At 41.8% G+C, this 11,689-nt stretch overlaps 1 protein-coding gene across 1 annotated transcript in view; it reads right to left on the bottom strand.

Annotated features, from left to right (window-relative positions):
• NF1 (neurofibromin 1) overlaps positions 1-11,689 on the bottom strand; it is a 65,153-nt gene that overhangs the window by 38,500 nt on the left and 14,964 nt on the right. Inside the window, exons 5-6 of the mRNA XM_015826065.1 lie at positions 9,297-9,437; positions 7,433-7,712 (exon numbers count right to left, since the gene is read on the bottom strand). Coding sequence (XP_015681551.1) covers positions 7,433-7,712; positions 9,297-9,437 — 421 coding nt within the window. The remainder of the gene's footprint in view (positions 1-7,432; positions 7,713-9,296; positions 9,438-11,689) is intronic.

Genomic DNA, 11,689 nt, shown 5'->3' with positions numbered 1-11,689 from the left:
ACGTCTGGAGGAGCTCTAGCAGTGGGGAAAAGATGACCTCTGTGGGCCTCCACATGAGCACCATCACTGGCTTGATCTGCATCCTCTCTCCAAAACTGTAGTTATCCACCGAGGAACATACAGAACCTGCTGTAAGCACCTCAGTCCCCAACTCTTGTAGGTAATCAATAGTTCTGAAGGCCAATGAGAGGTTCCCAAAGGATGGAGATGTGTGTTCTACTCTCTTCTCTGTCCTAACAAAGGTTCTCACTTCGAGCAACCAACACTGTCTTGGTTCCATGCTTAAGCTGAAAACCAGATTTTTTGTAATGCCTTTTAGGCTGCTTTGTAGCTGAATCCCACCCTTGATGACCTTCCTTATTTTGCTGATGCTGAGGGTTTTGTCTCAAAGCAATGGAGAATCAACTGTGGAGAGGGAGAGGGGCTCCAGAGATAAAAATAGGGGCTAAGGGGCACATTTGGGTATCCCGGCTTTTGACACCTAGTGTGGTAGAATCACTGGTTGGAATAGAGGGGGGGGGGAGAGTAAAGGGGGGGAGTAAAGAGGGGGTACAGTTTGGAATCCCTCCGTGGCAGGGAGCAGCAGAAGCCAGACTCTTGAAGTCTTTATCTGCTGGTTCTCAAGAGAATCCAGTTAGTCTGGCATGATTCTTGTAAACAGGTGATCAATAATAAAGAAATTATTTTGGCCTATTCATGGAGTTACTCTGGTTCCTTGCACTAAATAGACATTTGATGATTCTTGCTTTTATCGGGCTATTTTTTTATTGGTCAACCTTAAATCACTCTCTTAACCGAACTGCTTCTGCCATCTAGATGTTGGAAAAATTATGAAACCCAGTGCAATTAGTCAGCATATAATTGCAACAAGCAGCCTACACTTGTATGGATTTGAAACGGCTGGCAGTTGGTTTGCAAATGCATTTTGATTCAGAAACTTCTGTTTGAAAGCTGTGAACATTTCCTCGTTTCAGCAAGAGGAATTCTGACATACTGAATGACATAATGAAACCAAGACCTTTTGACATTAAGAATAATTTGCTAATCTGAGTCACAAGATCACAAGGCATGATTATATTTTCTAGGCATACTAAAATGAGTGTGTGGACTTCTCAGGAATCAAATCTGAGAAGGTGATTATTCCTCTGTACCACTAGATGCATGGATTTGGGTAACATGGAGATTTCATTTTTCAACTACAGTTTCAAGTAGATTCCTACAAGTTCACTTGTAGGAAAGTTAACATTCCTATAACTAACATGTTAAATTTAATATAAACTCCAACATTGCCAAGTCAGAGGAAGCTACAGTGGAGTTAAAAAAAATGTAATATGCATTACACAGAAAGGCCCAAAAGAGACTCCATTTCCTCAGGGTTTTGCGGAAGAACAGGGTAGAACGACGACTCATGACCTTCTTCTACCGGTCTACTATTGAAAGCGTTCTCACATATTGTATTATGGTTTGGTATGCTGGCCTGACAGCCGCGGACAGGAAGGTATTGCAGAGGGTGGTGAGCATGGCACAAGACATCGTGGGCTGTTCCCTGACTCCACTGGATGACATTGCCAGGGCCCGTTGCCTTGGCAGAGTGAGGAAAATTCTCAGGGATGACTCACACCCTGGTTGGTACCTTTTTACTCTCCTACCATTGGGTATAAAAACACGCGCGTATTCGAATGCAACGTTGTGTCAAAATTTCAAAGCAATCGGTGTAGAACTTTCGGAGATTTAAGATTTTGAACAAACGGAACATTTACATTTTTATTTATATAGATGATGATGATGATGATGATGATGATATACTTTATCTTTGAGCCGCACAGAGAGGATATTCAAGGTATTATGTGGATTGCACTTATTTTCAAATTATCTTTGAAATAATTATCATTCTATATTATTTCAATTAAAAGAATTGGGAGGGGGGGAGGGAGAAGAACATATATATTAAACTTATAGCACAGAATCTTAAAGAGATAAAAGCACTCCATCATTTCAACTCTGAAGAGAACTGCACCTTTATTATGAAAGCAATTATTTGCACTTGCTTTCATAATTACCTTGTATGTTCTAATTATAATTCCACACCCTGCTGCTTGGAAATGTTACATACTTCTTACGAAACGTTGTTTAATGCTTTGAGAGATTTAACTTCTAAAGGAGAACTGGGCAACTTTGGGGGAATTTCAGAGCTGCACTTTATTAAAAACCACTAGAAATTGTGCCATTATTAGGTAATTAATTGGGCATCAAACCTTAGAAGTAAAAAAAATCTGAGGGGTTAGCAAAAAACACTCCAGCTATGCTGGCTACCGGTATATGAAACGTATCATAAAAACTTCCTGAGAGATGGGGCAAGTTATTATTTTATTTTATTCTTCAAAAATTTAATTTCCTTGTACAGAGATAAAATGGTAGGACTGAGAGGCAAGGAAAGCTAAGCAACCTTGTCATAATTTGCCCTTGCCAAAGAGTCACAGGAGCTTGTCACAGATCCCATTATACTGAAGGTTGACTGCCATCTGTCTACACCCTATGCCTTCCTACCCTTTTACATTCAATAGCTGTGTTCACATCACATGTTAATGATTAACCATAGTTTATTGGAGATTTATTTCTAATCCAATTTTCTCTGTTTGCTGGGTTCACCTAATGCTCTGTCTAAAGTATGCTAATCTTTGGTGCGGTATGTGCAGTGGTGGGCTTCAAATATGTGAACAACCGGTTCTCTGTGTGGATGCCGCTTCCGGAAATTCATTCTGGGCCTGGGCAACAAAACATTAGCTACTGGTTTTGCCAAACTGGTGCGAACTGGCTGAATCCCACCACTGGGTATGTGGTTCAATTTGGTTCACAGTCAGTTCTGGATGACTGCATCCCATTTGTTGGCGTGGAAAAGGCGTGCCTCACGGAGTCACGGTGTGAGTTGTGCGGCCATATAAATCTTAATAATAATAATAATAATAATGATGATGATGATGATGATGATGATGATGATGTTGGAAGGGACTTGGAGGTCATCTAGTCCAACCCCCTGCTCAGGCAGGAAACCCTATACCATTTCGGACAAATGCCTGTCCAGTCTCTTCTTCAAAACTCCCAGTGTTGGAGCATTCACCGCTTCTGGAGGCAGGTTGTTCCACTGGTTAATTGTTCTAACTGTCTCCTTCAAAGAGGAATCAAGATCCAACGAAGAGAGGAACTAATCAAAGGTAGGCAACGAAGAACAGGACGGAAGTCCGCGAAACCTTTTATCGAACTGAGGGAGAAGAAACACCGTCGGGGACTCTATAACCTTCACTGCTATCATGTCCCCCCTCGTCCTTCTCTTCGTTAAACTAGACATACCCAATTCCAGCAGCCGTTCCTTATATGTTTTAGCCTCAGTCCCCTGATCATCTTTGTTGCTCTTCTCTGTACTCTTTCTAGAGTCTCAACATCTTTTTTACATCGTGGTGACCAAAACTGGATGCAGTATTCCAAGTGTGGCCTTACCAAGGCAGATAAATAAATAAATAAGTAAATATTGTTATCTCTTGAGCCTGCAATTACAGTCGTAAATCATGGTGGTCATTAAGCAGGTCACCCACATGCCTGCACTTAATTCTATGACCTTATTTGCAGGTCATTAAGCGAATGTAACGGTTGTTAAAAGAACCTTTTGTACCCAATGAGGGGTTTTTTGTTTTTTGTTTGCCAGAAACCGGAAGTAAACACCAAGGCAGGAGTCCTTCTATCACCCCAGACAAATGTCTATCCAATCTTTTTTTGAAATCTTCCAGTGATGGCATATCCACAACTCTGGGAGGCAAGCTGTTCCACTGATTAATCATTCTCATTGTCAGTAAATTCCTCCTTATTTCCAGGTTGAATCTCTCTCTGAGGAGCTTCCACCCGTTGCTCCTTGTCCTGCCCTCAGGTGCTTTGGAGAATAAATGGTCTTTTCTCTGACAGCCCTTCAAATATTGGAAGATGGCTATCGTGTCTCCCCTAATCCTTCTCTTCGATAGGCTAAACATACCTAGTTCCCTGGTAATCTCATCACCTGATTTCAGCAGTGCAATGTCAGGTTAACAACCGGCTGCATAAGGGACGTATGGTGTCCTTGTGCATCTCAATGCGGTGGTAATATTTTCCCTATGATAAATAATGCTCATATGGCCCTTCCATAAAATGAGATTAAAAATTGATCAACCGCTTCACGTTTTCTCCACTACAGATCCCTGCAGGACTGTATTGTTACTTAACCATAGGCACAATCCCTTGTCCACAATTCTACTTTTAAAGGTTGCGATCGTTACATGTGTTCCTAATTTATAGCCATGGCAGGCTCTAAATTGTAACTGACAGTGCTAATTTGTAGAGTTGGGCCTGGATCGATCCTGCACTCCTTAAGAGCTTGTTCCGGGACTTTAAAGATCCCATTAAAATGTCACTTACTGAAAAGCACAAAATATATTATCACCTGCATCTAAACACGAGACTTGAATATTTAAAAGTTAGGGGTAAGTTATAAGGAGGCTAGAATGACCAGAAAATAGGAGGCAAAGGATTCCATAGCTCTCTTCGTATACTGAAATGATAAAAGCTTGGATGAAAATTATTTGTGGCAAGATCACTAGAGGCACAGGATCTTAAATCATGACTGATGAAGTTAAAAAAGACATCTGTGATATGTAAACTCCTCCTGCTTCTGGCTCAGTGGCTGATAAGGACTCCCAGTTTAATTCATAGCTCTTTTGATGTCTTCACTTTATTTTAAGCAGGGCTAAAGTGAGGATAGAACAAACTTATTGTTTAAGTCTTAGCTTCAGTATCATTATGTCCTTAGTGCTATTTTCACTGTTAACACTGAGGGGCTCTTGATGCTGACTTGGTTGTTTTCTTGCAGATGTTTCATTACCTAAACTAGGTAACATCATCAGCATTGAAGATGTTACCTAGTTGGGTAATGAAATGTCTGGAAGAAAACAACCAAGTCGGAGACCACCCAGGACCCCTCATTTCAGCCCCAAGCTACAAATATTCTCCTCTATCAGTACTATTATTAATTGTTATCTGAATTTTAAGGAGTGTTTTTACCTTTTTGATTATTATATTATAACCTCCTTGAAATTAATTGGCACAGGATAGCCTAAATTAGTATTTCCCACAATCTGCCACTAGGGCAGTGTTTCTCAACCTTGACAATTTTAAGGCATGTGGACTTCAACTCCCAATGCTGGCTGTGGAATTCTGGGAGTTGAAGTCCACATGCCTTAAAATTGTCAAGGTTGAGAAACACTGCACTAGGGGATGGTAGTTTAGTATGGATTCAAAACTGAGATGTTTGTGGTTTTTTGGGCAGTGGAGGGTCTGTATGGGTTCATCCTATGATATCTAATGAACACAGGCATGCACCCCAGCAGCTTGTGACACCATAAAAATTATCCTAGCCTTTCTCATAATATCAGCATCATCCCCATTTTAAAGAAAATAAACTGCTAAGCACAAGATCACCACCTTAGTTCACTTGTATTTTAATTTTATACATGCAGACAAACTCACACACATCAGAAAGAAAGGGAGGGTCAGGTTTAGGACTGAATACAGACTAAATCAGCTGAACTTGGTTCCCACCCAAAGCAGTAAACTATACTTAATTCCACTTGATCTGAATTGGAACTAAATACAGGTGGTCCTCGACGTACGACCACAATTGAGCCCAAAATTTCTGTTGTTAAGTGAGACATTTGTTAAGTGAGTTTTGCCCCATTTTATGACCTTTCTTGCTACAGTTGTTAAGTTAGTAACCCAGTTGTTAAGTGAATCTGGCTTCCCCATTGATTTTGCTTGTCAGAAGTTTGCAAAAGGGGATCATGTGCCCTTGGGACACAGCAACGGTCATAAGTATGAACCAGTTGCCAAGCGTCTGAATTTTGATCACAGGATCATGGGGATGCTGCAAAGGTTGTAAGTGTGAAAAATGGTTATAAGTCACTTTTTATGTGCCATTGTAACTTTGAATGGTCACTAAACAAATTTAAGTCAAGGACTACCTGTACAATTAATGTTATTGGGATTCAATCTGTTCGCTCCATTCCTACATTATGATAAACTAGGATAAATTTGTGATTTCTTGAACAAGTCATCATGGCTTGGTTGGCACATCCATGCATAAGTATGATGAGTGGACGAGATAGGTTCCAGCCAGGTTAATGGCTGAGGCGCTGGCAGTCATTGGGACCAACAAAGAGAAATGAAACATGGGAGAAAATGAACCGAAAGGGGCAATGGACCATCCGAGTTGTACAATCTGGATGAGCCTTTTGAAGATTAGTCCTCACAGGAATTAGAATTTCGATTTCCAGGTCTCTTAATACATGAAGAGAGCATCAAACTGAGGAAAGATGAGCTACCTGTTCAAAGCAAGTTATCCTTTAGTTACTTAAATTGGTAAACTAAAACAGAGGTCCCCAATCTTTCTTGGTTGGCGCACCGGACAGAAAGAGAGGGGGAAAGTTGATGTAAGATGGTGAGAATTCAAATAGATAAGATGTGTATCCTGAACATTAGATCTTGTGATGAATTGTGATAAAGGGAATTGGGGTTATTTAAAACTTGGAAATTAAAAAATATTAAACGTTAAATTTAAATATTAATGAGAAACTAAAAATTGGGAAAAACTAATTAGGACATTGATTGTCTATAAAGATTGAATGTTAAACTAACTAGGATATGTATAAACTAAAAATTATTGATAAATGCAAGAAAGTTATTTTTATTTAATCGATATAAGAATTGGATTAGTTTAAATATGAGCCAGTAAATATTAAGGGGAAAAGAGGGGAAATATTTAATGTAATAGTTTGAGATCTGTACTAAAGATACTTGTATGTTATTGAATTATCGATTAACCCAGCCGCCATGTTGCTTTTTAAATATTTAAATGTAAAACTAGAAAATCAATAAAATTTTCTTTTCTTAGAAAGGGAGGGGGAAGAATTTACGTGCACCCGTGCAAACGGGGCCACGAGCATGCGCATGACACAAACAGGACAGCGCTAGCACCCATGTGACACTTGCTAGCCCTGCCCCATTTCTGCCGTGCAGGTGCTAGCACCGCTCTGTTTTCACCGTGTGGCGCCCCGTTTAGGCCTCACAGAGCCCCGTTTTTACCGTGTAGCCACGGCGCTAGTGCAAGTGGGGGTGAGTGCACGCACACACGTGTGCGCACTGGCCAGCCTGTCCGGTGGCCAGCAGGCCATGGCCCAGTAGTGGGCTGCAGCCCACAGGTTGGGGACCCAATCTAAAAGGTCCAGAACTGGACAGCAGAGATATGGGGAAGTGTGTTAACCATTGAAATCTACCTCGACTCTACTTCTTGGAAAAGCGGCATTAGACCAAAGGAGATGGATTTTAGGTTTAAAAATAAATCCAAATAAAGACTTACCACTAAAGTGAAGTTGTGAACAAGTGCACAGAGAATGAATGATGTTGATGACCAGGCCGTGGGTGGAAGCTCTGAGAGAAAGAGGGCCGGTAGCCACCAACAGAGTAACAACGTGGAAGAGGTAGGGGAGGTGTGCGGCCACATCGAGGGAATTGTTAAAAGACAGCATCAGCATGTAACGGGCCAGAATGGCAATGTCGTCCCACATGAGGTGCTGCTCTAACGTGGCAGTTGGAGAGAGGCAGGTCTTGTCGATTATTTTGCACATCCGTCCAATCACCTGGAAGGGAACAAGCAGTCACGTTGTGTTAGAAGGTGTATGCTTTAGACACTGGAACAAAAAGTTGGCTTTAGGAACACGAGGATCCTAAGTGGCCATCTCTAATCAACAAAGAAATGAAGTGGAAGAATCAATCTAAGCCAGGGGTCTTCAAACTTGGCAACTTTAAGACTTGTGGACTTCAACTCCCAGAATTCCTCAGCCAGCCTGGTTTCCAAAGAATTTAGATCAGGGGTCTCCAAACCTGGCAATTTGAAGACTTGTGGACTTCAGCTTTGCTGGCTGAGGAATTCTGGGAGTTGAAGTCCACAAGTCTTCAAATTGCTAGGTTTGGAGACCCCTGATTTAGATGTTACTGTATTGTGATTGGCTGAAGGGCCAACCAAGCAGCATTTCAAGAGCTACCCCATCAACAGTATGGAAATCCAGCTTCGGTTTATAGAGAACAATAGATTTCTTTGAACTTGTTCCTGTGGAGAAGGATAACTAGGTAAAAAAATCCAGGGAATGTGATCTGCAACATTGAAATTGAATGCTTTCGCGTGCATTCTTGACTTCAGCTCACAACCGAATCGTCTTAACACCTTAAAGCTACGTTTCCTGAGCTTCTCAGAATTATATAACTGCCTGGCTACAGTATAGTGCCCTGACCCAGCAGGCTCCTATGATTTTTGCTGTATTTAATATAAAGGTAGTCCTGGACGTACGGCTACAATTGAGCCCAAAATTTATGTTGCTGAGCGAGACATTTGTTAAGTGAGTTTTGCCGCATTTTAGAACCTTTCTTGCCACAGTTGTTAAGTGAATCACTGCAATTGTTAAGTTAGCAACAAGGTTGTTAAGTGAATCTGGCTTCCCCGTTGACTTTGTCTGTCAGAAGGTCGCAAAAGGTGATCACATGACCCCTGGACATTACAACCGTCATAAATATGAGTCAGCCGCCAAGCATCTGAAGTTTGATCAGGTGACCGTGGAGATGCCGCAATGGTTGTAAGTGTGAAAAATGGCCATAAGTCACTCTTTTCCACTGCTGTTAATGGTCACTAAATCAGTGGTTCTCAACTTTTTTAATGCCGCGACCCCCAACCGGTCGTAAGTCGAGGACTAAACCGGTCGTAAGTCGAGGACTAAACCGGTCGTAAGTCAAGGACTTTCCCTGCCTGGGAGCGCCATGCATGCGTGGTTCCGCCCCCTGCGCCGGCCGAGGCGTAGCTGGCAAGCGGCAGAGATGGATCAGGTCGACCACCAGCTGGCCCAGCCCAAGGGAGGTAAGGCACCCGCCGGAAAAGGGAAAAAAAATGGCTGACAGCCTTGCTTGGCAACCCCCGTGAAATGGTCGATCGACCCCAAATGGGGTCGCGACCCATAGATTGAGAACCGCTGCACTAAATGAACTGTTGTAAGCCGAGGACTACCTATAATATTTTTCGACATGGACATTGTTTTGTGCTGTTTGATTAGCCCTTTCCCTGCTATCCGACAAAAGAAGGACAAAAAACAAGTGAAGGAGGAAAAAAATACCACTCACGGATTTCCATCCACACGTGAAGAGAATAACTAGTTAAATTCAAGGAGAATGCTTACTTTGCTGGAAACCAGCTTCACGTTTCCAGAAGCCAGGGCAACAGCTGTATCTGCCATGACCTCTGCTTTGATGGACCCCAATCCTCCTGTGGCACTGGTTTTGATAAAACTGTCCAACACCACGTCAAGGAGATCAGTTATCTGTCGAAAAGGCAAGAAAACAGCCGTGCTCAAGAACATGCAAACGCCATCTTTCGTATTGAAAGGGGACCTAAATGTTCTCTAATTCGGAACACATCAGTACACGTGCACTGCAGGCTGTGCGCAGGTTATCAGAAGTTTTGCTTTTTCTAAAATAGATATTATTAATCTTATGTTGATCACATTACGGTAAACGTTGGATTTTTCAGGACACGCCCCCTTCTATTTAGGCCAAGGGTAGGCAACCTTGGCTCTTTTATGACTCGTGGACTTCAACTCCCAGAATTCCTGAGTCAGCATGGCTCAGCTTGGAAACCTCTCCCTTTCCCCTCAGCATGGCTGGCTCAGGAATTCTGGGAGTTGAAGTCCACGAGTCATAAAAGAGCCAAGGTTGCCTACCCCTGATTTAGGCCAACGTTAAGTTTAAGACTCTCCTAAGTCACGCTCAACGTTTAGTAGCAGTGTTCCAATATCTCAGGGGCTGCCACAAAGAAGAGGGAGTCAAGCTATTCTCCAAGGCGCCTGAAGGCAGGACGAGAAGCAATGGATGGAAACTGATCAAGGAGAGAAGCAACTTAGAACTAAGGAGAAACTTCCTGACAGTGAGAATAATTAACCAGTGGAACAACCTGCCTCCAGAAGCGGTGAATGCTCCAACACTGGAAGTTTTTAAGAAGAGACTGGACAGCCATTTGTCTGAAATGGTGTAGGTTCCTGCCTGAGCAGGGGGTTGGACTCGATGACCTCCAAGGTCCCTTCCAACTTTATTATTATTATTATTATTATTATTATTATTATTATTATTGTTGTTGTTGTTGTTGTTGTTGTTGTTGTTGTTGAAGTATTTGCTATCTCTTTTTTCCAGGATGTCTTTTTTTTTTTTGACATCCCACTCTAGTTTACCAACCTGGGATTTCTTTGTGGTCTCCATCCAAGCATAAACCCTGCTCAACTTTTCTGAGGTCAGCCAAGGGCAATTAGCTGCTGCCTCCTACTGTGAAAATTAAACGTGTAAATCGAATGGTATCATCTAATGTTTAGCTAACTAAAAGAGACATTGATCTTCCTTGACTATTAAAGGATTGGTTTTAGCATTGGCTTAATGTTAACAGGAATGAATGGACTGTGAATTCAAAAATCTGATACAAAGCATGTCAAATAAAGTGCAGGTAGTCCTCGACTTACAACAGTTCACTTAGTGACCGTTCGAAGTTACAACGGCACTGAAAAAAGTGACTTACGACCATTTTCCACGCTTATTACTGTTGCAGCACCCCCATGGTCACGTGATTTACATTTGGATGCTTGACAGCTGGTTCGCATTTATGGCGGTCACAGTGTCTTGGGGTCACGTGATCCCCCTTTTTTGCAACCTCAATGGGGAAGCCAGATTCACTTAGCAACCGAGTTACTAATTTAAAAACCATATGATTCACTTAACAAATGTGGTAAGAGAAGTCGTAAAATGGGGCAAACCTCACTTAACAAATTTCTCACTTAGCAACATAAATTTTGGGCTCAATTGTGATCATAAGTCGAGGACTAGCTGTAGCTTCTGAGGGGTTCTTAGTCCTCTCTGAGCTTGGTTGTTTTCTTGAAGACGTTTCATTATCCAAACTAGGTAACATCATCAGTGTTACTAGGGAGTGGGGTTTACTCTCAATTTATATTCTAGTGGTTTGCCCTGTCACAGTTGGGGGGGGAGTCTTGGTTGGGCTGTTTAATGTTAGCTTGTTTGGAGTATTATTTACTACTTGAATGTTGGTCTGATGATAAACTTGGTGTTGATCTATGCTCATCTAGGTATTGTAAGTAGCTTCTTGCTGACATCATTCAGTATTAAATGCCTATCAAAAGGTTCAGTCACATATACAGGAAGTCACCTAGAGTCACCTCAGTGAGATGGGTGGCACAGAAGTTTGATAATAAATAAATACATAAATAACCTGATGTTCTAAAGGTGTAATGATATAGAAAGATTCCTTGGATTAAATGAATGTAGGCCATTTTATTTTTCTAAATGTTTTATTACTTTTATCGTAAGAAAATGGAGGGGGGAGGGCCTTCTCTGTGGGAGCTCCCACCCTCTGGAATGAGCTTCCCCCAGAGATCAGGGTGATCCCTGATCTCCCTTCCTTCCGCCGCGCCCTCAAGACATGGCTATTCCAACAAGCGGGACTGGCCTAGGGTAATTTTTAAGAGGGGTTTTAGAGGGGTTTTTAATCATATTTTAATCAGACAATTTAAATATT

The sequence above is a fragment of the Protobothrops mucrosquamatus genome, unplaced genomic scaffold (assembly GCF_001527695.2).
Source record: "Protobothrops mucrosquamatus isolate PMUCROS unplaced genomic scaffold, P.Mucros_1.0 scaffold2940, whole genome shotgun sequence".
Classification (NCBI taxonomy): Eukaryota; Metazoa; Chordata; class Lepidosauria; order Squamata; family Viperidae; genus Protobothrops; species Protobothrops mucrosquamatus.
This window is presented reverse-complemented; position numbering and strand designations above follow the sequence as displayed.